This window comes from Pleurodeles waltl, chromosome 1_2 (assembly GCF_031143425.1).
Source record: "Pleurodeles waltl isolate 20211129_DDA chromosome 1_2, aPleWal1.hap1.20221129, whole genome shotgun sequence".
NCBI classification, from domain to species: domain Eukaryota; kingdom Metazoa; phylum Chordata; class Amphibia; order Caudata; family Salamandridae; genus Pleurodeles; species Pleurodeles waltl.
The window spans coordinates 1,231,949,437-1,231,975,862 of NC_090437.1; the positions used below are offsets into that span (position 1 = coordinate 1,231,949,437).

Sequence of the window (26,426 nt, forward strand, 5' to 3'; positions counted from 1 at the left end):
GCATGAGAGCAGCGTCAGGACTGGAGAAAGCAGCCTCTCTCAGCACTCTTAAGAACACTGTTGGCCTGTGCTTGTTCTCAAACCCTCCTGTCTAAAACAGCTGAGTCAGAAAGGTTTAAAATGTGCATGTCTGACTGGCCGCCGCAAGACAGCTGGCCAAAGTGACATGCACACGTTAAACTTAAGTACACAGGCGGCCTACCACTCCATCGCTACTGCCACTCCGCAGCAATGGCCCCACCCTGTCCTGACACTCGGTTTGGTGAAAAATAAAAAGGTAATAAATTAACTTTATTAACATTTTACAGTTCATTTCGTGGAATTTTCTGGAGGCATTTTAGTTAGCGGGGCAAAGCTCCTCTGTTGTAATGGAGGAGCTGCTCCTGGAACCAGAAACAACTTAGTACCCTGTACCATTTTAGGGCTCTATCTCGATCACGCCCGTGGCAAGTAGCGGCAACAACTCTCAGATGAGGATTTGTGCCTGCTCTGGGGAAGCTGGTATAAACACTAATGGAACGTCAGGAGAAGCATCCTGAAAAGGTAACAAGCTTGGACAGTTTGTAGCACCAATTGACACAAATGAACACCATTGAGGCACGACTCTGCCTCACAAGGAAAAGTACAAGCGGTTTTGCTTTGTTACCAGGTAAGGAGGAAGTGGAGGTTTGCAGTTGGTGCTGTTCACTCCCCATTACACCGTCTCTGCCCCTGAAGGCCTGGTAATTCTGAACATGCTTCTGGAATGCTTATGATGTTAATAGGAAATGAGGCCCATGGATCCAATGTTGCTGGTGGAACTGGAGCAATGTGAAAGACAGGCCCGAACAACAAGTAGTAAGAGTATTTTTAAACTAGTCAAGGGCAGCATCTGTCTTCCCATCAACCAGACTGGTAAGATTAAAAGGAACAACCATCAATAAGACAGGACGTTTCCAGAAAATACTGTAGAGCATATTCAGATGCGTCTATATGTGCTTCCCATCACGTGGGTCGACAAAATGGTAGATATCAGGCAGGTGTACAAGATTGGCATGGCTACATCCTTCACATCCTCAACAGTGCCTACAGAATACAGGTAGAACCTCTACTGCCATGCTCTAAAGGAAATGACAATAGTGAGCCATGAGGTAACAAGCAAAACAAGAATGCAGTGCCAAACTGCTGGAGAAAAAAACATTCTTGTCCAGGCCATCAATTCACTCCTATATCCAGTCTTGAGAAGTGGAAGGTAAGGAATTAGGACTAAATTTACAAGTAGAAACTAACAGCACCAAACCCCTAGGTGTAGCACCAAACTCCCAGGTGTTTGGTTGTGTGTCTGACTTCTGGTCCCAAAGAGTCACTATAGGATGTCTGGCAATGAAGTGGCTGAAAAAGGCTTAGACCAAGCTGCCAGGATAGTGTACATCAGTGCCTTGTTAAAGGGTAAGAGAGGCTCAGAAGTGGAGGGACCAGCCTGGAGGATTTAGGTAAACACAGTGGCTTTTGTTTCCTCTGATGGAAGAGGAAGTTCCAACCAGTCAGAGCTCCGCGAATGATCACTGCAAATGATGCTCTTTCTCAGTAGGAGAATCATGTTGAGAATCAAGAGCTAACTAAGAGAAGGTATAAAGCATTTCATTCCAGGAGCTGACTCAGGCGAGGTGTTAAGACTACTAGAGTTCTGTAAATCGAGATGAAGGTCAGCCTCAAAATTACTTGGGGAAAGTAAGCCGCCTGCATTTGTATCATCATCCTCATCATGCCAGACCATTTGATGCATCTGAATGGCATCAGAATCAGAAACAAAAAGGGCATCCATTCTAGTTAATTGTTGAGGCATATTGGGCTACACTTTAGAAATGGTGTACAGTGACAGAGGGCAGATGAAGGATTCGACTTCATGGGCAACACCAGCAAGATTCGAATGGCATTGCTCCTTTGGGCTAGAAGGAATGCCAGAGAGATGTTAAGTCAAACTGGAGTTTACAGCATGGCTTCGTTGCTGCTCAGGACCTGAAGCCTGGTATTTATGAGTTGCACCATGTTGTCATGTATGGGATGAGACACAGTCATGATGGAGGCCGACTACACCACCTACCAGTGGCCCAGTCTGGAGCATGGGAAGATTTTAAAAAATGATGATTCAAAATGTGAAAAACCTATGGGTAGAAATGTCAAACATAATGTCATTTTTGCTGCAGCAAAATTCCAGTATATGGGACCATTCACATTCTATTCTCTAACTATTGCACATAAAATGTGCTTATGTACATATTTGCCATTGTTTTCATATATCAACAGCTTCCCCTTACTACACAGGCAAAACTGATTAAATGGCAACACCTTCTGATACTATACTACTTCATCACATACACATTATTACCAAGTATCAGTGTGCTTCTTAAATGCTTTTTCACTAATCTGTTGTGATCATTATTTCAGATAAAGAGCTTATAGAGAAAATTCATTTAAGAGGCCGGTCTACTGAGTTCTCCACTGAACGGAGTCCAGAAGCTGAGTGGAAAGCATAACGTTTTTGTTGTTCCAAAGACTAATTTAAGTAGAAAAACAAATATTATTGCCTACCTATTATTTGTACGTTTTCTAGAGGAACAAAATGAATACACAAAGGTCAGAGGTCCCTAAATTATTGTCATGAGAAAAAAAGTAACCATAATAAAGCTGGTAAGGCCGGAAAATAACCATTAACTGTGTGCACACAAGGTCTTGCTAGGCTAATGAAAGGCGTACAGGTTTCCCAAGCTCCAATCCAACTGAAAACATCTACGAGAGAGATCTGCGTTGGAAACTCCAACGAGCAAAAACTTGGACACTATGTGCTCTCAGCTGTGGCGAAAAGATCAAGACAAGATTATTCCCGCTGATGAAAGATGCCCTGTGCCACCTCTGAGTGTAGGCCCTATTCGTGGTCGACTTTGCAGCGTTGACTGAGTTAATTCCCCTCCCCCGGCGTTCAAAGGTGCTGCCAGATGTTGTTGAGTCAGTGAAATGCCCTGGTGATTCAACCAATTTCAGAGCCAACAACCCCATCCTGCCCTGCTTGTTGCAGTACCACATGACCGTGGTGTTGCCTGTAAGAACTTGTACCTGTTCCCCCTTCAAGAATTGAGGACAGCCTTTTGTGTCGAGCGAATCGCCTGCAACTTCAACAGGTTGATGTGGAGAAGGGTTTCTGTCCGAGGTCAGTGAGTTCTCGGACCATCCACCTCTCCCAGATGGCCTCCCCAACACAGCAACAATGCATCAGTCACAACTGTTCGCTGTGGAAGGGGAGAGGGGTCCACTGTCAGTCCAACTGCACTCTAGCAACTACCACTACAGGTTTTCTGAAGTCTCCTTCAACACCTGGATGGAATCAGATAGGTTCCGTTGGTGCTGAACCCACTGAAACATCAGGTCCTACTGCAGAGCCAGCATGTGCCCACTGGTGTGGTCCACTTGCAAGATGCATGAGGCCCAGAAGCCTCAGCGCCGTTGTCACTGAGACCAAGATCAAAGGTTGAAACATCAGGATCATAGCCCGAAGGATTGGATAACAGACCTAAGAATCGGTAAGCCCTCTGATCGTGACAAATCTTACTGACTTCTCTTGCTGATTAACTGTAACATTAAAATTCTAGCCAAAATACTTGCCAACTGACTTAGGTCTCTCTCCCACCTGAATAGATGATCCTTGAGGGATCGCAGCAAACCCCTACCTTTAATGAGGCACAATCCTCTTATGGTGACCTTGAAGGCCTCCCACACTGTGCCTCCACTGTGTTTAAAGAATTCGTAGATGTCCCAAGCTCATACCTAAATTGGTGGTCTAGCAGCACTAGAGGAGAAAGGCGCCAATTAGCATCTAGAGGGACCTTTGAGAGGATGAATAGTCAAAGCAATACAAGAGAGTGATCAGAGAATGTGCGTGCAAGATGTTTAAGCTCCCGCACCCAAGGTCCCACTCCTCTAGAAACTATCCATTAGTCAAACAGGGACCAGTTTTCATGCACACCGAGTAAAAGGTACATGCTCTAATGAGCCTGTTGCTAACTCACTATATGTCCAATAGTTCATGGTCCCTGATAATGATGTGGAGGTGATGTGAGGCAATGCTGCGGTAACTAGGAGGTACATGTGAGCAGTCTAGGTCCCCTGCAAAGTCACAATTAAAAACGCACACAGAGTAATAGAGTAGGAAGGTAGAGGCAATTTAGCCCCACAAGTAGTCAAAAAAAACAGTGTCGTCAGTATCTGGCCCATAGCAATTAACTTTAGTGATCATGCACAAGACCAATTTACCAACATGATTGCATACCCACACAGAATGCTGCGCAGGGAACCCTGTAGTATATACAAAACCCCGCTGTGAACAAAAATTATAGTGCAGAGTAGAAGAACACTCAGTAAGATGCCCATTTTACAGCAAACGATAGGGAATTGGAAGGGGCCAAGTGGGTTTATTCTAACATAGCTATGTGAATACTGTTCCAGCCAAGATAGGATAAGATATGCCTGCACTTGCCTGGGTCACTTAAACCACAAATATTCTAGGTGATACAGTTAAAGAGCGTGTGTGGAAGGGTATGACTGTCACACGCTTCACTGGTCATGTCAGGCTGAGGAAGCGGGAGCGTATTGTTCTTGTGATATGTGTTGGGGCATAGTGCGTGGAGCTAGAGTACTGGAGCAGGTCAGAGGATACACATGGTATGTCACAACAATGAAGAGAAAAACATGACCCTCCCCTGCCCACGCTGATGGTCCAAACCCATCAGGAAGACCATCCCAAAGGGCCCAAAACATGGGAATGCAAAACAATACAACTTGCAATTTAGGTAAAAAGAAAGAGAAAAGCGAACAGCAACATTGAGGAGAAACCTGCAGGGTACAACCAGTAAGGCAGCAGGGTTCATCCATGTCGTGCCGAGGGTGTCAAGGGGAAATTAATAAGGCCTCACGAAAAGGGGAGGCCGCGACAAGTGGCAACTGCAGAGAGAGCCTGAAGGTGCAGGGATTAACTACTAAGTGGCAGTGTCACAACATATCAAGGACTCAAAGATATTGTCCCATGTCTCAGGTCCTGGACTCTAGCCCTGTGCAGCAGATTGCGAAGCAGCATGGAATGAGACACCTGAGTGACCCACTCCAAGGTCGCGGGCAGGTTGTTTGCGCATAAATTCTGATACCTGCATGCATTTTTCCCAGGCCACCTGAAAAGCAGTATCGCAATAATGAAAATTTAAAAGATGAGCTACAATCAGGTGCGCCGGGGCCCCCGGCGGAGGTTGAGCAGATACAGTGCGATGTGCTTGTTCCACGATGAGGAGCAGCATAGTGAAGTCTGCTCCAGAGAGGTATATAAATATTTTCTCTACATAGTCCTGTAGTTTGCCTGTTTTGCAGACACCACCACTGCTCCATCGCAAAGCTAGATATTCGATGCTCGCCAGAGGCACCTCCACTGACAGGACATTGATGAGACGCGGTGCTCGATGTGCCGGCCTCGCTCAGGGACGGATCGCCATCCCTGGGATCCTCCAGTAGCAATGTCATCCCCTTGCTGGTTGATCGTGCAGAGCCGCTAGGAGGCTATCTTGCACCCCAAAGCAGGCCGATCGAGTTTATACTCCGTCAAAAGCCCCAGTTACCGTTGGTAAGGCAGAATGATGACTGATTTTGTCCCTGGACTTCAAAAGCCAGTGCAGCCATCTTGCACACTGGCTCTTTGGTGACCCCTATTGCCACCATCCTTAATAACAAACTCCAACAAAGTAAGATTTGCATATATAAAGTAAGGAGAATGCAGCAAGCCTAAAGGAAACGCACCAATCCCTATTAGTATCCAGTAACTCTCAGTATATGAGATATTACCTAGTTTAAGCTAATGCGGTGTGCAACTCCACCAAGGCCCTTGCTGCACAAAAGAGCCTAAGAGGTAAAGAGAAAACCCCAATAATCAAACACAATGAGGGGGTGCACCACTCCAATTACTCAAATAAAACGAAACAAGTACAACAAGTCCAATCAAAAAATGATAATAATAATGTGTGATATCCCTTGGTTTCTTCCACAAAACTTTAATTAATACGAGAAGCTTGTTACACCAATAAGTTCGTAAAGATGAGCAGCCAACGCGTTTCGCCCTACATCATGGGCTTCTTCAGGGCTGCAAAGTAACACATACCCATAAAAAATAATAAATAAAATAACATGATGGCATACATGAAATAGCAAAAGCAAAACATATAAACAAACAAGACATTTTATTTATATAAATATACCAAGAAAGACAGTATATTTCAAAAGTTTCTGACACAATTACAAAAAATATAGAAATACATATATAAGCACTTATTTTAGTTGAAACCAGTGTCAAAACATATATGATAAATGGAACCAGCAAGGGAAAATAGAGAGAAAAAGTCCCAAAATAGTGTCGTAAGTAGAAGTATACAAAAACGTAACAAAAGGAAAAAGAAAAAACGACCAAGTGCAATCCCATTATAAATATTGAAACAGAATTATGATAACATCACCCAGTTCCTATAGTCAAGATCCCACTTCAAGCCAAAAGGTGACATAAGGTAGCAAGAGGTGGATCAAAGTAAGATTTGCACAATCTTTTCTGGAAAGACTTGGAGATGCACACACTTATGATCAGTCATTATCCTCAAGAGAACACAATCCTCAGGGAATGAATGAGTTCACAAGTACACTAGCATCTCCATCTTCTAAAAACTCAAGAAAAGAAAGCTGCCAATCTCAGAGCACAGAAGGGTTAAGGCCCTAGAGCTCACTTGGGGTGCCTCTATGCACTTTCTGCCCTTCCAGGCTGCAACATCCATCAGGGCTCTTTCCAAGCTTCAGAAAACTTGTCTCCCAGCTGAAGTACCATCAAGTGCAGCCTCTTTGATGAGGCTGAGGGCTTCATCATCCACCCATGGTTGATGACTGACTTCTCCTGTATCATCTCTCCAACCATCCTCCTATCACATTTACCAGTACCCTCCTCCTCAATGAAAAAAAACATTGCTGGTATCTCACACTTTACCAATGCACATGTACCACCTGGTGAAAGTTCTTGCCAATAATGGGCTCCAGTCAATCAATCCATTTTTATAAAGCATGACTACTCACCCGTGAGGGTCTCAAGCGCTGGGAGGGAGGGGTGTGGCCTCATCCAAAGAGCCACGTCTTGAGGTTCTTTCTGAAGATGGTGAGCGATGGGCTTTGTCTGAGGTGCAGGGGGAGGTTGTTCCAGCTCTTTGCTGCAATGTAGGTGAAGGATCGTCCTCCGGATATGGTTTTACGAATGCGAGGGATGGTGGCCAGGGCCAGCTGGGCGGAGTGGAGGGATCTGGCAGGGGTGTGAAAAGAGACACAGTGGTTCAGGTAAGTTGGTCCTGCATTGTGTATGGCCTTGTACGTGTGGGTAAGTAGCTTGAAGGTGACTCGTTTCTCGACCAGGAGCCAGTGGAGGGTCCTCACGTGCTGGGAGATATGTTCTCGGTGTCGGAGGTTCAGGATGAGTCTGGCGGCGGCGTTCTGGGTGAGTTGTAGTTTTTTGATGTTTCTAGTCGAGGTGCCGGTGTAGAGGGGGTTGCCGTAGTCCTGTTTGCTTGCGACTAAGGCGTGGGTGATTGTCCTGCAGTAGTCTGCTGGGATTCAACAGAAGCTCTTCCGAAGTTTGCAGAGTGTGTGCCAGCAGGAGGAGGCAACTGAGTCTACCTGGCGGGTCATGGATAGGGAGGAGTCGAGGATGATGCCTAGGTTGCGGTTTCGAAGATGATGAGCTCAGTCTTGTCAGAGCTGAACTTGAGGCAGCTCTCCCTCATCCAGGTGGCGACAGCTTCCATTCCTGAGTGGAAGTTCCTTTTGGCCGTGTCCGGGTCTTCAGTGAGGGAAACAATGAGTTGTGTCTCATCGGCATATGACACGATGTTCATACCGTGGCTTCTGACGATGGCTGCGAGAAGGGCCATCTATACGTTGAACAGTGTGGGAGTCAGTGAGGATCCTTAGAGGGCTCCGCAGTTGACTCCTGTGGATTCCTATGTAGTGGAGTCTGGTGCGTAGAGTGCTGTGGGAGACCGTGTCGAAGGCTGCTGAGAGGTCGAGGAGTACAAGAGCTGCGGTGTGGCCGCGGTCTAAAAGTAATCGGATGTCGTCGGTGGCTGACAGGAGGGCTCCATAGCTGACCAAGCTCCTGTCAATCACCTTGTCATTATAAGCATCACAGAGAAAGACTCAGTTGATGAAATGAGCACAATGGCGAAAAATCAGTTATCACAAGCATGCTCATTCTTTATTCCCGTGTCAACTGTGAGATCAGCTATTATCACAATTTTTCAGGTGCTGTCTTCCCGTGTCCCCATGTCTTTTAGTATTATCCTAGAGTAAACACCCAAAGGTTCCATCTTTGAAAATAATGCCTCCACTTTACCCTCTAACTTCTTCCTGCCAAGAAGATGAGGAGGAAGGAGAGAACAAGGTCAGTTTAGGGGATTCTTAGTCTAAGGAAGCTCAGATGCTTCCCAGCTAGATATGAGCTATACAAGTACACCTGCGAACCTACATACAATGAAGCTCTAGTACTGCTACACCATAATATATACTTTATACAGATGACAAGAAGCAGGACCCCTTCCCATTTTCAAATGCATTACCACTACACTTCTGTAGTCCGTAAGTTATTAATGTTTTGCAACTGGAATTTGGTTGCAAAATATTAACAAATACCATTCCAATTCAGTATTTGGAAAGGAAGACCCTTCCAATTACCAAAGCGCCACTTGATCACAAGCCAAAATTGCGATTTGGTAACCTGTGACCGAATTGCACTTTGGGTTTGATACATACCAAACTGCTTTTTATGCAGTTGCAAATGGCAGATTCTGTGAATTGGCCCATTGCGAGGATTAAAAAAGCTTGATACATCTGGCCCTAGTTTAGGTGACTAACCAAGAGGCATTTCCAATCGGTTTTCTTTTAATTTTCAACATACGTACACAAGCATGTTCATTCTTCATTCCCCTTTATATGCACATACTGCAAGTATAAAGTGCAATACAGATCAAGGCAAATAAGTAGTAAAGAAATAACTAAAAGATGTGTATACTAAAGAGCAAAGCCTCAGTGGCTGAGATAAAACATACGTGGGATCACTGGAGCAGTTGAAAGTGCCTGTCCGTATACCAAACCTCGACACTTTTTTCACCATCTTCTCCCAGTGGACTTTGCCTGCCAGAGGGGCTCGATCATTTGCAACCACCTAATAGGATGGAAAAATAATGGGATGTCAATTAGAGAAATAACAAAACACTGAAGACAGCATGCCAGCATAATAACCTTCACAAACACATATTATTTGGCATTTAACTTGATCTGATGAATAATGGGGCATTGAATTCCACAATCTAGCTGCATTCGACAGAGAAAGCTCTACTTCCTGAACAGTATCTGGCCACTGTAAAAATTAGGTGAAAAGCTTGGCTGGAGAATCTAGGAACATGTCTCCGTTTGTGCTACTTGAATTCAGTAGTTTGAGCACACTTTGCTTTGTGGACACTGGTGAATATTCCTCTCTACAGGTAGCTATTGGAGGAAGAACGGAGTAGGGGAATTCAAGGTTATTTTTTTCACAGCTTTAATAGAAATATATTATTTGCATTTTAGTAACAAAACATTTATGCTGTATATCAATATTGTCACAATGGGTTGATCTATATCCTCCCTTTGAACACATTTCTAGAACCACAGAGTGTCTTAAAATGTCCAATATAAATATTCAGGGATTTACTGGGTTCTGAGATCATAGTAGTTCCACCATTTGTTCCAAACACGTTCCTATATATGGGGACATCCCTGTGCCACATAGATAATTTCTTAGAGTTTACCACACCAGTCCATGCTTCTGGTCCACACCTCTATTGAAGGTTCCATGGAGGCTTTCCAGTTTCGTGCAATATCTCGCTTGCCAATTAGCATACCCTGGCCTATCAGTATCCTGTCTCCGCAGGGCCTACTCACACTGTCAAGAATACCCAGTAATGCAACACCTGGGCTCACAGCAGTCCAGTAGGTTTATGTCACCGGGCATTTTGAACCAACATGGAAGATATCCCCCATATGGGGCACAAGTAGGCAAATCAGTGATTCCTTCACTCCAGATCCAGAAAGGTGACATATAACCCTGATGCAAATACTTAAATTGCACGAGGCAGAGTCTGGCAGAAATTGCTAACTTTCGGTGAGGTGTACAGGCATGTCTCCTGTACTCCTCGTCCAATTCCCTCACCCAGGCCTCCCATTTGGCCTTCCGGATTATCTAAGGACATAGGTAATTGTATAAACAGGAACTTGCAGATTTTCAAAACCCCGCCTTTATCTAAGGGGCTGATACAGATCTTATTTTCTAGGGAGCTGTACCCTGGAATATCCTCCAGCATTTCCTGGTAAGGTTGTAGGGCATGTTGGAGTTGCAAGTAACAGCAAAATTGTGAGTTCGGCATTTGAAATTCTGATTCTAGTTCTTGGAAGGATTTCATATGGTCCTCACCCTAGACATCGTCTATTCTTGAAATGCTTATGGAATCCTAACCCCAGAATCCCTCCAGTGAGGATACTTGGGATAAAGAGGTCCCCTCCCAAAGTGTGGCTTTCCTCATTAATTTCTGATTCAACTTCATCTATTGGAGGGCTGCCCTCCATCCTTTGAATGCCACCTAGGTTACCTCTGGCAGACTCACACTAACCCCCCCCCCCCCCCCCCACCTCAGAAAGCTCCACTGGCTCGCCTTGCACAAAAGATGCCAGTTCATGCCTTCAAAGCCCTCCACAACCAAGGACCTCAACCACCGACTGAATTTCCACCTCCTGTCCAAACACCTGCGCTCTGCCTCTCTCTTCCTTGTCTGCACCCCGCATACATCACAGCAAGGCCGGAAGATGCTCCTTTACCTACATCATGCAAAATCTTGGAACAGCCTCCCACTCACCTATGGAACTCACCCTCCGTACTTGAATTCAGAAGAGGGCTCCACACTCAGTTGTTCGAGTGATCTCAGCAGCAACAGATACCAGCACCTGCATACCCTCACGGGTTATTAACCATGCATTACAAACCAAACTGGAATGGAATGGAAACTTGTGTGGGATGGGGCCCTCGTAGAGGATGGGCATGATATTATCTGGTCCTAGAATGGCCAATTCACCCCTGTAGGCAGGGTCATCCCATACCCCAGGCAGCCAGTCAAATGGAAGAAGCTGTGTCGCCCAATAGTATAAGCATATATCAGCCATGGCAAGACCACCATCAGTTATCTTCGGGGTACATTTCCAGAAGGCCATGGAAGTGCCACCCACCCACATGAATTTACGTCCCATAGCCAGGAATGAATCAAAGAGAATTTTGGAATGTGTGAAGGGTAATTTTGGAGGATATAGAGAAACGTTGAGAGAAACATCATTTTGAATAGTGCAACGCTATCAAAGGTATTCAGTGGGAGGGCGTTCCAGCGTGTAATGTCCTTGCGCGCTTGTCGTGTCACAGGGCCGAGATTGAGACTCCAGGACAGTTTAGGTTCTCAGGATCTGTGCATCCCAAGGTACTGGAAAATGATTCTCCATATCGTAATTCTGTAATCCTGTAATTTCTGTAAACCCTCTGTAAGATAAGACCAGTCGATATTGTTGAAGGCTTTTTCAAAGCCTATTAGGAGGAGGGCCGTGGAACCTCCCAGCTATTTGATACGGGAGAGAGCAGCAAGCACCCTCCGAATACAATGCTGGTGCTTCAGCAAAGAGTAAAGCCACACAGGTCGGGGTTGACCAGGGAGTGAATGACAGTCAGACGCCGATTTGACAGAACTTTACCGTAGATTTTAACTTCACTATTGATAACGGAAATGGGTCGAAAAGAGGTTCATGAAGGTCATGTGCTGTGAGACTTGGGTAAGACTACTAGAGTGGCCTGATCGATGTCGGCAGGGAAGTGGCCCTTGTTGGCGGCATGGGCATATCATTTCAGCTGGGATCAGATGATGTCCGGGCAAAGTATGAGATAACTTTCTACTGGGTAACCAACAGGTCCTGGGGTTTTGCCTGGATTTAAATTTGCTAGGGCTTCCCCTATTTCCTCTGCCGTAATTTCCCGATCCAAGGTTTTTTTCTCCGTGGAGGACAGGCGAGATAAAGGGATTCCCTCAACCTGGGAGGGAGGTCACTTTCGAGGCAGGCCATACCCTTGGAGCATAGAAGGTCTGATAACAGCGGGCAAATACAGCGGCCATCTCACCAGAACCATTGACCCATTTCTCTGCATCACCCAAAATGCGAAGTATTACTCTGGCTACAGAGTGGTGGGTACCTAGCCAGTGCAGTAACTTGCTGGATTTATCCCCCATTCATAAACCTGATGTGTAGAGGCCATCCAACATTTTCAAACCTCATATAGACTTAGTTGGCATAAGGTGGTTCTGTCAAGATCTAGATGCCGTTTTTTCGGCTCGCTTAATGTGTCTGGGTCTCTATGCTCTGTGAACACTATTGAGGTTTTGAGTTCAGCAATTCACTGTTGTTTCTCATAGTCAGCTCCTTGAACATAGGAGCAGGTCACACCCCTGCTTTCCAGAAGGTTCCTATTGAGGCCACTAGGCCCTCGTTCAGCCTCACGTAAAACTGAAATTCCTGTAGTAGATGTTCTACAAACTTATCTTGTAAGAACCAGGCGTTAAGCCTCCACATAGGGCAGGTGCCTCTGAGTAACATATCAAACGGGAGCAGGACCAGTGCATGGTCTGATGGGCCTCTTGGAAAGATTTCATATGGTCCCCACCCGTGGTAGGATATGAGAGCCAGAGCTTTGAATAAGGTTGTTTGCCAGTAGGAACAAATGGTCTGGTCTATGTGGGACAGTGATCAATGGGTGGTCGCGGTACGAGTGAAGCCATGCTCATGAGGATGCCATATTCGCCAGGCATCACTAAGACTGAGGCCATTCACCCAATCTGCTGGGCTGCGACTCTGTTTTGGAATGCTGCCTAGGCCCGTCAGCTCAGGCCCCCGCCACACCCCAAGAAGCATCGTCCTCTGCAGGAGCACAGCTACCAAATTCCATAGGGCAATGAGTGTAGTGTGTGCAACGTAGGGGGAAGTAGACACATAGTAAGTTGTAAGGGGCCCTGTCCATTGTGCCACCCAACAGAATAGATCTGCATAAATATGCATAATGTATCAAGTATGACCCTGGGTATAGCCATTGGTAAGGATTTTTGAAGCAGGATAGCTACACCTCCCCCTCAACCCTCCCCCCAGAACCTCAAGTCTGACTCGCTTGGAGCACCCTATCATAATCTTTGTAGACAAGGAAAGGACAGTTGTAACCCTCTAAGTGGGTTATGTCTTTGCAGAAACTGGGACACGCCCCCGCGCCCCCTTAATGCGGTCGAAAAGGCAACTAACAAACTGCGAAAGAGTAAGACATTTGTGTGTATGATATAGAGTAATCAGTGACCACTGCAGATTGTCTCTAGGGTCAACAGGGGGTGTCTTCGGCAAAAGTACTTACAGTGAATGGTGGTGGTGGATACCTCTGTACAGGAGGGATTGAAACAGTGTATTCCTCTCGGATGGACGTAGTACAAAGCTAAGTGGAATAAAATGAACATAAGCCCTAAGAACAAACCCTCTTTCCCCGCCCCCCAAGACTTCCCCATCCCTACACTTACTTCCCTATAAAAGCAACAATCTTCTGTAGGGATACCTCTTTAATGAACATCTAACATTGTAACCTTCCTAGAGAAAGGTATAACAAAGCAAATTATGACAAACTGCACATTACTACCATTGGCAAGATAGTTGGTGTCTTTCAACTTTTCAAATCTCAAATCACGGAAAATGAAATTCTCTTGACCTGCAGCATGTCTCCATTCTAGGTGCACATTTACTGATACGTGCCCTACTCTTGATAAAACAACGCAGAACTTGGCATTGTGCCTCAACCACACACTCTCTCTTGCCTCAGTTACTAGCTCCTGTTTCCACAATTTAACGTTCTGCATCACATGCTCCAATTTCCTGACTGATTTTCATGCCCCTGCAATCAGTACTTGGTACTATGAATAATAGCATCTCTGTTTAAAAGAAACTTGACCGTGTACCACTGGTGATCCAGCTGCAAGCTCTGAAATAAGAGGGCATGGCCTAGAAAAGCCAAGTTGGCGGGTGGACTCTCCTGAGCTTCTTAACCGCTGCTCTCCTTTCACCACCTTCTAGGAAGCTGACATGTCCTGGAGAGGTGGTGATGTGGATCTGACCACCTCGCCACTCCATAAAATCTACTGGAGCCCTTCTGGGAGCCTCATTGGGAACCCCTGGGGCTGTGGTGACGGTGGTGGCCGGCGACACATACTGCCTGTAATGGCGGGTCAAGGCTAAGCTCTCCCCATTCTGCCTGCTTTTTGGCCAGGAAGTGATGATCAATAGTTTTAAAGAACACAACTGGCAGAGATCAGACACAAAAGACAGAACACTCAAGTATGATGCTTTCACCTGTTCTGAATTCTCCTTGTGAAGGTTCAAGAAGATTGTGCTCTCCCCTACACACTAAAGCCATGACATTTTGTCTTTCTCTGTGATTTTATCTAATTAAGGCAGTGAAGATATAGGCAGAAAGTTAGCCAGATCATTTAGATCCAAGTTGGACTTTTTGGTTTTCTCAGTGACTTTACTCAAGTAAGGTAGGAAAGAACAGTTATTTACCTGCGGAAATAATTTATCTGCTAAAGACTCTATCTGGCCGCAGATTCATAACCTTTGAATATCCACAGGCATTAGACTGGCTCCAGAAGATTTTTTAGCACTACCCCTGCATGCTGGTAGGTGGCGTCATTCGGCTCCAGTCGGCATTGTCTGCCCTGGAAGTGATGTGCCTATACAGGGACTTATAAAGGGGCCACATCCGTACGCTGACATCAGTTACTTTCATGACTTTCCAAGCCAGGAGGGCGGAACCACAATGAGAACTGACCACTGGCGTGGAAAAGAATAAAGCCCTGAAAAGGGCGTCCCTTACACCTGAACTGGTTCGCAGACAGTAGAGGATGGGAGAGTCCATAAGGATTCTGCATGCAGATAAGGTCTCTACCCGATAAGGCATTACCAGAGGTAAGTAACGTGCTCATCTTGTCGTAGTTTGGACTCTTGCTCTGAGCAAGACTGCTGGTCTCAGGATGACAGTACTTTTGTTTGTAGGTGACTAAGGAGGTCATTCCAAGTCTGGCGGGCGGCGGTAGCCGCCCGCCAGGCGGGAACCGCAATTTGGCCGCTGCGCGGCCAAAAGACCGCTGCCGGCATTCCAACCTTCCCGCTGGGCAGGAGGGCGCTAGCCATGTTAGCGCCCGCCAGCCCAGCGGGAAGGAGGCCTGCAACACAGAAGCCGGCTCCGAATGGAGCCGGCGGTGTTGCGGCCGTGCGACGGGTGCAGTTGCACCGGTCGCGCTTTTCAAGCCGGCCGGGGCCCTGTTCGGGGGCCCCTGCACTACCCATTCCAGTGGCATGGGCGGTGCAGGGGCCCCAAGACACCCGTTACCGCCAGCCTCTTCCTGGCGGTCACAACCGCCAGAAACAGGCTGGCGGTAAGGGGGTCGAATCCCCATGGCAGCGCTGCTTGCAGCGCTGCCATGGCGGATTCGCCCAGCCGGGGCAAAAACGGCGGGAAACCGGCGGCCCCGGTTTTCTGACCGCGGCTTTACCGCCGCGGTCAGAATGGGCTATGAAGCACCGCCAGCCTGTTGCCGGTGCTTCCGTCATCCGCGACCCTGGCGGTCATAGACCGCCAGGGTCAGAATGACCCCCTAAGTCTCTTCCTACAACTAGTTGTAACTGTTGTCCAAACCTTACCGGCTCACTAGCAGTACCTCACCAGAAACACATTAGTAAAAGGTGATTTGTAGCAGTCGCTTACGCATGGACTCAAAGTAAGATATCTCAGGGTTGTCGTGGTTAAACGGAAATTACCCTTTTCTCACAGATTTATTATGTCTCATACAAACAAAGGCAATAACACAGATGCAGTGAAGTTATAATAGTTTTTATTTAACATAACTGCCATTTGCGATAAGTTGCATGAACTGCAATGATTAGGATAATGAATATACCAAGCAACAGTATTGTGAAGAAGAGAGTCATGGTTATAAAGACCCCCACCATTTTTGCAATATATGAAAGAAATACATATATATACGTACGAGATGGAATATGCTCGAATACCCTAATGAGAATAGGCCTAACCTCCTACCTAAAGGAGAGCTGGGTTTGCTAAACCTAATCTGCCAAAGCCATGTCCTTGAGAGGAGCCCCCAACCCTCGTTACCTTGGAATGAGGTCTCTATCTCAGACTCCGTAGGGACACGAAGACTGGGTCAGTGTCAAGACGACTGCAGCATCGGTATCAGCGATGGTGGCGATGCCCTCTGGTCGGAATCCCTCTGATTATCTGTCTGAAGTGTGATGTATTTATACAGATCTACAAGGTCCCCTGACGTAGGTGTATTCCAAAACAATAGATAGCAGGCATGCTCGGGACGGCAATTATCAACATCGGCAAATATCAACAATCCCTCGAAAGTATAGAGAGGGGAAAATCCCTAAGTGTGAACACATACTGTTTGTTTGTCTTTCGTGCTTGATCTTGACGCCTTGGCGCAGTGACACTGATAATAAAACTCATAACAAGTGGCCTAACTATAAACAAGGCCGCCATCTTAAAGGAAATAAATAATTAAATGGACTAAGGCAGAGCAAGCTAAGTAGGTTAAAAGTCACTAGGTGACGGGGGCACGAGTTTACAAGCCTACGGCTAAGCTAACTCCTGTTATCCCGTTAAAACAAACTAGGATTCACTACACCCTCCCCATTGCCGTAACAGGTATGATGAAGGTACAGGAACCCAAACGCTAAAAAAGCTACCTCTGAACTAAAAAGCCAAAAACAAGCTAATAAATGATGTTGATAATAAAACAACCGCTGTGTGTTAAAAATCTAAATATACATACAGAGACGTTAATATCAACCATGACAAGTACAGCAAACGTTTAGTATAATTGCATATTTTGGAATCGGGAAATGGTAGGCAAACTCATCAAATTATGTGTTATACGCAGGATCTTGAAGAATGTCATCGAAGTCATCAGTCAATGATCTAAAAAATGAGTCAACATCATCTGAAGTGAAATCTATTGCTGGACGGACAAACGGATCCACAGAGCAGAAGTGAGCCACATTCACCGGTGCATCGATACTCGCTGTAGTGTCCTCATCCATGTTAGATCGTATAACGGAAGGCTCATAGGTGGCCTCGCGGAGCAACCTCAGTCTCAAGGGGCATGACCGTGAATGAACCCTCATCGGGGACATCAGCAGTTCGCGGTCCACAGGAGATGTCGGTGCAACAGCAAGACAGACCATAGGCAGATGTTCAAAGAGACACCATATGCAGCGGAAGACCGGTTGTACACACCATAGTAGAGGTCGGAATGACAACGACCAGTCAAACTCCAGTTCCAACAGCAAAGGTGTACCGAAGATCCGAACCATGCGTTCATGGCACAGTGGGGTTTGCGGGAGTGGCTCCATCGCTCTGTTTTGCTGGAAAGAAACAACCACCGCGAATCAGAAGAAATAGCAGTAGCAGTCCGCCAATTAAAGCCAAAATAATTGGAAAGCCACCAAACACTCTGGAAAAGAGAGAATGGATGGCTGATGGGATGACTCCGAAGACAGTCTGGAAGATGGACACAAAACCAGACCCGACAGCCTTAAAGAAATGAACAATCCCAGTGGTGCTTGAAGCATTGAATATTCTGGATACCAGCTCTCCAAAGTGTTTGGGGAAATCGGTACTTAAAAGGGATTGTATCTCGGCTGATGATCTCGCAATCTGGAGCGCATACGTATCTTTTGCGGATGTCAAGGCGACCTGTTTCTGAAACAATAGCGCCTTTAGTCTACTCAACTTGTCATTGTTCACATTAACAGTATCAATGTGGGGCCACATTTCAGATACTTGTATCTCACGTGTGGGGGGGAAACAAAACATGTCCACAACACGTAACGACCTTCGTGACTGAGATTGCGTAGGCAACTCCAGGTCGCAAGCCGCAACAGCTTTCATCGTTCAGTAGAACATAACTTCCATTGGAAAGTACATGAAACACTGGACGAATCAAGGGGACGGGAGTACCCTTCAGAAAACAGGCCAAATTTGCGACCACCGCATTGCAAAGACCGTGAAGGGACACCTGTTTGCATATCATAGAATGACGAACAGCAGTCTCACATTCACTTCCGCTAAGAAAGACCTCCTGTTCACCGTTCAGACATTTATAGTCAAAGGGCAACTCCCACTCTTCCTTAATAAAGCTATCTCCTAGCTGCTCATATCGTCCCACCGCAAGATATTTCAGGCAGCTCGAGAAACGAAAGGTCGAAATCGGTAAATTAATAATGCCGTGCAAGAGCCAGATAGTTGAAGGACTCTCTGCTACCGTGAAGGGCAACTTATCTAATTTTTCTACTTGAAGCAGGGTGAAACGAGCCTCCCTTTTAGCCATTGTCTCTTGTTCCCCGGAAAAATTAAAAGCAGAGAATAGTTCACTCCCATTAATGTACTTCCATGGAATGTGGCCACTTTTCAGTGTTTGCAATGTCCAACCCAGCTGTATGATGGAACTAAGCTGTGTTTGCCCATGATATAACCGGGACAAGTCAGTCTGAGTGATATCAACAGCAGACAACACTATATTCGTTAGTGAATAAATCCGGTTGGACAGCGTATTCATGCCATTGTCGACAACAGCTAATGTTTTTTCCAAATTCTCCTTATCCAGTTGCCTTAAACGTGCAGCAGCCTCAATGTGGGAAAGTTTCCAAATTTCATTGGACATAGCATATAAAAAACATTTAGAGCGTTGTTTCCTAGGACCCAACAGAAAATCCTGTAAGTCTATACTGTCAGAAAGAGTGTTCAGGTGTTGCTTAACCGCTGTTAACGTGTTTGTCTGCACCCATTGCTGGCACAGCTTACCCACACTGTATATTGCAATTATACCTGTATGTTGACCTGATATAAAGCGAGGGTCAGGCCTGTGAATGGAAAAAACCCCTGAAGAGTTCAAGAAACGCCTTTGACACTCATCAGTGTCGGTGGGCCATACCAACCACCCGCCAGGACGGGAAAGTGAAGAATTATAGGTACCATCCTTAACCATAGCATCTAGCTTGTCTTCTGAGACATTAAGAAAGTGTTGCCAATCTTTAAATTTAGTCGGAGTAGGGATACTGGGCGTGTTCAGCTCTTTAATTTTTGCTAGCCCCAGACAAGATGTCTGCTCAATATTGTCATTTAAGAAAATCATTTGCACAGGAATCAGGCACGCTCGAAACAAAGCCTCCCTACCCTGTATCTGCCAATCTTTTGTCCCCCATACACTTTTCAAGTCAATAGTATCTTTCCAATATTCATAACCCTCAAGCGAGAGCCGGGAAACAAAGCGATCCGAATAAATCAATTTCGTATCTGTTAGCAAAAGTTTTCTAATTTGTGCCGGAGGTATTTTAAAATAATACGACTCTGCTTTCTTTGTATCATGCCCAGAAAAATATGTCAATTTGTCGCTGTAATACTTTGGACTCCCCACCTGTGGTGTTGAACAATGTTCCCATTGTGTGTAGTTCAAGAGAGGCCTATATCTAGTTGCACGGTGTAGGTAGTGATGTCCCCAATTGTAATAGCAGAACATTTCCCCATAATTCATTGTATAATCATATACATCATCACTTCCAAAAGCGGAATAGTCCTTCATTTCAGTCAGCATTGAATCAACTGTTTGGACATCCCAATCATCAGAGACAACATTAGGTGTAATAACATCAGACATTGAAATTTTGAACACATACGGTATTTGAATAATCTCTGTAGGCCCATATATCGAATGGAACTTTGTCCCACACAATCCCATCGGTAATTGGTATAGCTGTGATATTTAGAGGGGACAAGTCTCGTCGGACCTTATGGGAAGAATGATGTGGTGTTAAAATTTCATCAACAGGCTCCACAGAGGAGCGATCAGCAATATAGTGACCATTAATCAGTAAAAAGAAAAAACAGTCACAAAACCAATCCATAAAAATAATGCAATAAATGTCAGACAGAACCATAGATAGTTCCATGGGTAAATCAAATAGTTCTTCTTAAGCCATCGATACAGCTTACTACTTATCGAAAGTTTTTCAGTCACCGTTGAAGATGAATCCAAAGAAAAGTCATCAATGTCAATGAAATAGCCAGAGGAAGTCTCTGCAAACACAGGACCCGCTGAATTCTGATCCACCGTTCCTGGAGGTTCTTGATAGACAACGTCATTAGTCGTGGAAGTGTTCGTGTAAAATACAGCCAAATCTTGAAGCGAGGGGGTCCCCGAAGTTGTTACTGGAACCAACAAAAGCTCATTTTCTGCCCTCCCCATGGTCGAGGAAGTGTCCGGAACAGCAGTTGACATAGTTGCATAGTCAGTAGTAGTGAAGTTCATCCTACTATGTAGATGGATGTCCTGTTGGGTAGTGAGAGGGGATCGGGAACTACCCAAGGGACCTCCTGGTCTACTGTGAAGAATCGGCCACATGGTGTAATTTGATGTCATCAATGGAGATGAATCTGTTCGATTTAGAACCAGACAATGGTGGAAGGATGACAGTTCTGGTTCCTTTGATTCCCAAGACCGGTACAGGTGCTCTGCACGATGGACCGAACTCTTTTTTCACAGCGATCTTCTCACGAACCAGATCCCCAATGTTAGGAATCCAGCCAGTCGAAGTTTTTTAGCCAATTCCCTTATTCCTAGGGTGGCAGCACTCGCAGATGATTTATCATCACGGAATTGTTGAAGCTCCTGTAAAACAGTGAGACGTTCTTTTATTTCAAATGGTGTTTCTGCAGCCACCATACCAGGGGCATCAAGATCAGGGACATACATAGGTATCCCAAAGAGAACCTCATATGGAGACTTTCCCCCCCAAGAATTGTCTTGGCAGATTATTCAGTGCTCTCTGGACCCCATAGAGGTGATGTAACCAACTGCGGCCTGAACCTAATACTCGAGCTGTTAAGAACTGCTTTAGATCACGATTCCGCCTCTCCACGACCGAATTTCCCTCGGGGTGGTATGGTGAGGAGTAATGGAGTTCAACACCCATCGTTCTCATGGTGTCCCTGAAAGCTTTAGAGGCAAATGCAGGGCCCTGGTCCGAATGGAATGCTGCAACCGCATATGTACCGATAAAGATCAGCAAATCTTTTATAACAGTCCGGGCGTCAGCCGACCGCTGTGGCCATACCCACAGGAATCTAGAAAAGGAATCCACAGCCACTAAAATGTATTTGTATGCACCATCTGGCTGTGAGGGACCACAATGGTCCAGGTACACACATTGGAGTGGCTTGTCTGACACTAAGAGGGATGTCTGCGGAGGGCGTTTGATATTTGAGCCCTTAATCTGCTGACAAATGTCACAGCAAAGGACATACTGTTTAGTCCGTCTGCATAGACCAGGCCACCAGTATCGTTGTTGTAGAATCGTTATAGTGGCCTGTATACCAGCATGTGCAGAAGCGACACCCTCGTGTGCGGCTGTAATCAGCTCTAATCTCTGGTCTTTATTGGGGATTACGTGATCACCTACCCCAGGAATCGTTGTATAAGCAACATTCTGTGCACTGATATGGTAAGTATAGTTCGTAGGGTATCCTTTCGGAAGGGTCTTGCCTGCAGCCGAAGCTTTAACGGCAATCAGTATTTCATTATCCAACCTCGTCCGAGAACGAGTCACTGCAGCCACAGAAGCCGTAGCTACCGATGCTTTGGCTGCTTCATCAGCCAATGTATTGCCGGCAACGTGTATTCCCACACGTTGGTGTCCCAATGTATGAACTACATGGACACATGGTAGCTTATCCTTAAGATCAGCCACCCTTCCCCACAACATTTTGTGTTTAATGGTATTCCCTTTAGAATCTCTAAACCTGCTCAGTTTCCAATGATTGAGATAATCATTGTATGACTGAACGCAGTAATATGAATCACAGACGATCAAAGTCCGTGTTCCTAGCTCAGTATGTTCGAGTGCTAGAAGAAGAGCCTTTAGCTCGGCCAACTGGGCTGTGCAGTCCCCTAAGGTCTGCGTGTAGGTATTGTGAGGATGGAAAACTCTGTCTTCCAATATCCCGCACACGGCTGCGCAAGCCGCCGAGTATTGATGTTTAGTACCTACAGCCGGTTGTGCCGACCCGTCAGTATAAATGATGGCATTATAACTGTCTATTGGCAAGATATGTAGAGGAGCGAGGTACTCCTGTTCATACTGGAGAAATTCTTGTGTCTGAAGTCTTGGGTCAAACACATAATCAACATCAGTGGCGGTCAGAGACGTTGCCCATTGAATCCAGCGTGGATGTAATGCCTTAGCGTTTGGAATGCTCGCTTTAGTGACAGCCTCCAAGGCCGGCACCGGGGAGACAACAATAATGCGTTTCCCTTGGGCAAGTGGCCTCTCCTTTATGACGGCCATCTGAACTGCTGTCAGAATCTTTTCTGTAGGTGCAAAACTTTTTTCAGCATTGGAGTATAAGTGTGATTTGTATGCTATCGGCACTGTGTCACCCTCATTAAAGGTGACATAGGTAAACCCAAGGGCACCAGCAATTATTCTGATGACCAAATTTGTTTTATTGTCACGTGTGTATAAGTGTTTAGCTTCTAGCATGTCCCGTTGTATGTCCCTAAGGATGTGTGTGTGTGTGTTCAATCGACAATCGTCTGCTAGAAAAGTTGGGCTGAATTAAGTCATATAGTGGTTTGGTGCGTTCTGCATAATCTGGAATATATGTTCTGCCAAAATTAAAGAAACCCAGTAATGACTGTAATTTCTTAAGTGTGTTCGGTGGCTGTAGCTGAGCACACTTTTCTAGGAAGTGCGGGGCCAGGCTCTTCTCCTCGTTTGACAGCTCATATCCCAGGAACAATACACTAAGAAAGGCTATCTTGCTTTTCTTAAAATTAAATTCATAACCGAGGTCTGCAAATCCCAAAATGATCCGATCGACCCTCGCAAGATGAATGTCGAGGGCATTGTCAGTGAGATAGATATCATCCACATAGGACAATGCATCGGAATCAAGCTCGTGCAAAATTGATGTCACACGGGCTGAAAACAGTCCTGGGCTATTTTTATAGCCTTGGGGTAAACGACAAAATCGTTTCTGAGAGCCAAATGAAAAAGCACTTCGGTCCCTACTTTAATGTGCTAAATTCTGGCAGAAAAACCCATTAGATATATCCAATGTAGTTTTATATTTTTTACGCACTATATTGTTGATAAGTGCTGTGCTGTGTGAATTTTGTGTGAGTCCTCTTGTGCCTGCCTTGTACCTTCCTTATGGGTGGTACTTGGTAATTCCAATTTTTTAGGTTTGGCTCCCAAACTATCCCGTCCTATACTAGTATAGGTATCGGAAATTATTTTCGGCAGCTGTCTCTCTTGTTCCATATTTGGAGTTTCCCGGAGACGCTGGCGTATTGCCAGTGCCACCGCTTCCCCTTTAATATTACTTAGTATTATCGAGGAGACAGCGCCAAAGTTACGCATCAATTTCATCCCTAGATCCAGGGCCGGTGCAGCCCCATGCTCACTTTGTATTTGTTTTAACACTTCCGGTAAATTGGCCAGTGTAGGGGTACCATGTGTGATAGTATAAACGGCAGCGAAGACTGTACCCCATGTGGCACATTCATCCACTGAGGGAACCATCCCAAACGGCAAGCATATAGTGAGCAGTCTATGTTTTTCCTGTGGCCCCGTATGGGGGAACACAGCTTCCAGCTGATTTGTTTTCTGGGCAATCCAGAACTGTATTTTTTCCCATTCCGTGGGCACTTTACCCATAATAGTATGCACTGCTTGTGGATTAATCCCAGTAGCCAATTGATAACCACCAGCTACTGGCGGTGCTGGACGCGCTGGTGTCGTGTTCAATGTCCGCATTACGAACTGAATCAATCGTCTATATAATGCCACTAATTCATTATATAGTACTCGTAAATCTGCGATCGGCATATTCTGTATGCCTGGGTGAGGTGTATATGTGGCAAACATAGGCCATGTAGGTCCCTCATTACTTAAAGGACCTAGCCTCACGCTTCGTAGTACATGTGGTAGGGCGCCTTCAAACCAGTTCTGATGCTCTTGATATGTGAGCGAAATTTCATGATACTGGTATGCTTCGTACCGTACAGGTATGTTTGCAATGTCATATGTGTGAAATGTGTGTGTTCTTTGGTCAGCCTCAGGAAAGGTGACCCAACTGTAAAAAGTCTCTGTTTGGTATGCTTCAGTTGCTTCTATAATCATAGTAACATCCCCGCCCTCTTCTGTAAGGCCATGCGCTAATAAATGTTGTGTAAGTGCATGTCTAGCATTCGCAGGAATGTCTATGGTATTAGCCATAGTTGTTTAGAGAAACGGAACACCAAAAAATAGGGGAAGTTTTTCCTTTTAATGAGTTCGATCTCGAACAATCTACAGCTTAATGAGGTGTTACCTGTTCAGCTGAGGAGGATTCTCCCAAAGACCACGGACGTCTCCGTATAATGGTACTTAGGGTACCTGTTGTCTGTGAGACAGTGATAGTCAGGGTATCCGTAAATTAGTGCCTAAACATCATTGTTGGTGGCGCCATGTCGTAGTTTGGACTCTTGCTCTGAGCAAGACTGCTGGTCTCAGGATGACAGTACTTTTGTTTGTAGGTGACTAAGTCTCTTCCTACAACTAGTTGTAACTGTTGTCCAAACCTTACTGGCTCACTAGCAGTACCTCACCAGAAACACATTAGTAAAAGGTGATTTGTAGCAGTCGCTTACGCATGGACTCAAAGTAAGATATCTCAGGGTTGTCGTGGTTAAACGGAAATTACCCTTTTCTCACAGATTTATTATGTCTCATACAAACAAAGGCAATAACACAGATGCAGTGAAGTTATAATAGTTTTTATTTAACATAACTGCCATTCGCGATAAGTTGCATGAACTGAAATGATTAGGATAATGAATATACCAAGCAACAGTATTGTGAAGAAGAGAGTCATGGTTATAAAGACCCCCACCATTTTTGCAATATATGAAAGAAATATATATATATACGTACGAGATGGAATATGCTCTAATACCCTAATGAGAATAGGCCTAACCTCCTACCTAAAGGAGAGCTGGGTTTGCTAAACCTAATCTGCCAAAGCCATGTCCATGAGAGGAGCCCCCAACCCTCGTTACCTTCGAATGAGGTCTCTATCTCAGACTCCGTAGGGACACGAAGACTGGGTCAGTGTCAAGACGATTGCAGCATTGGTATCAGCGATGGTGGCGATGCCCTCTGGTCGGAATCCCTCTGATTATCTGTCTGAAGTGTGATGTATTTATACAGATCTACAAGGTCCCCTGACGTAGGTGTATTCCAAAACAATAGATAGCAGGCATGCTCGGGACGGCAATTAAGATCAACAATCCCTCGAAAGTATAGAGAGGGAAAATCCCTAAGTGTGAACACATACTGTTTGTTTGTCTTTCATGCTTGATCTTGACGCCTTGGCGCAGTGACACTGATAATAAAACTCATAACAAGTGGCCTAACTATAAACAAGGCCGCCATCTTAAAGGAAATAAATAATTAAATGGACTAAGACAGAGCAAGCTAAGTAGGTTAAAAGTCACTAGGTGACGGGGGCACGAGTTTACAAGCCTACGGCTAAGCTAACTCCTGTTATCCCGTTAAAACAAACTAGGATTCACTACAATCTGATAGAGACTTCCAGCCACAGATTCCTTACCTTTTGAATAGCTACCCAAGCAATACCACCCAGAGGTGAGTCTGCGAATCAGATTAAACCAAAAAGACCTGCAGGACCAAGCAGGTCAAGTGTCCGTTACAACAGACTTGACTGTGGGGGCAGTATTGCTTTGTGAAGTGTGTAGTGATACCCACATGGCTGCCTGGCACGTGTTCAGGAGAGGAATGCCACAAGTTAATGCAGTGGTCACAACCTTGGCTCTAGTGGAGTGTGTCTGAAAGACCTCAGGGGGCCGTTTCTTGGCCAATGTGCAGCAGATCTTAATTGACAGGAAGATCCATCGGGAGATGGTCAGCTTCTGCACAGCCTTCCCTTTTTTGGCTCCTATATGGCCCACATAGAGTTCCTCATCCACCCAGAAATCTTTTGTGCGGTCAAGATAGAATGACAATGCACTTTTGCAGTCCAGAGGGTGGACTCTCCTCCTTTTTGGAGGAATGGGACAGAGCAAAGAAAGTAGACATGGTAATACTCTTGCCTACTT

General features: G+C 45.5%; 1 protein-coding gene across 2 annotated transcripts in view; it reads right to left on the minus strand.

Moving 5' to 3' along the window:
* LOC138250038 (charged multivesicular body protein 3) overlaps positions 1-26,426 on the minus strand; it is a 331,776-nt gene that overhangs the window by 244,411 nt on the left and 60,939 nt on the right. The window contains exon 3 of one of the 2 annotated variants that reach the window (XM_069204403.1): positions 9,144-9,259. The exons of the other annotated variant lie outside the window; for it this stretch is intronic. Within the exon in view, the coding sequence (XP_069060504.1) occupies positions 9,144-9,259 (116 nt within the window). The remainder of the gene's footprint in view (positions 1-9,143; positions 9,260-26,426) is intronic. 2 annotated transcript variants of the gene reach the window in all.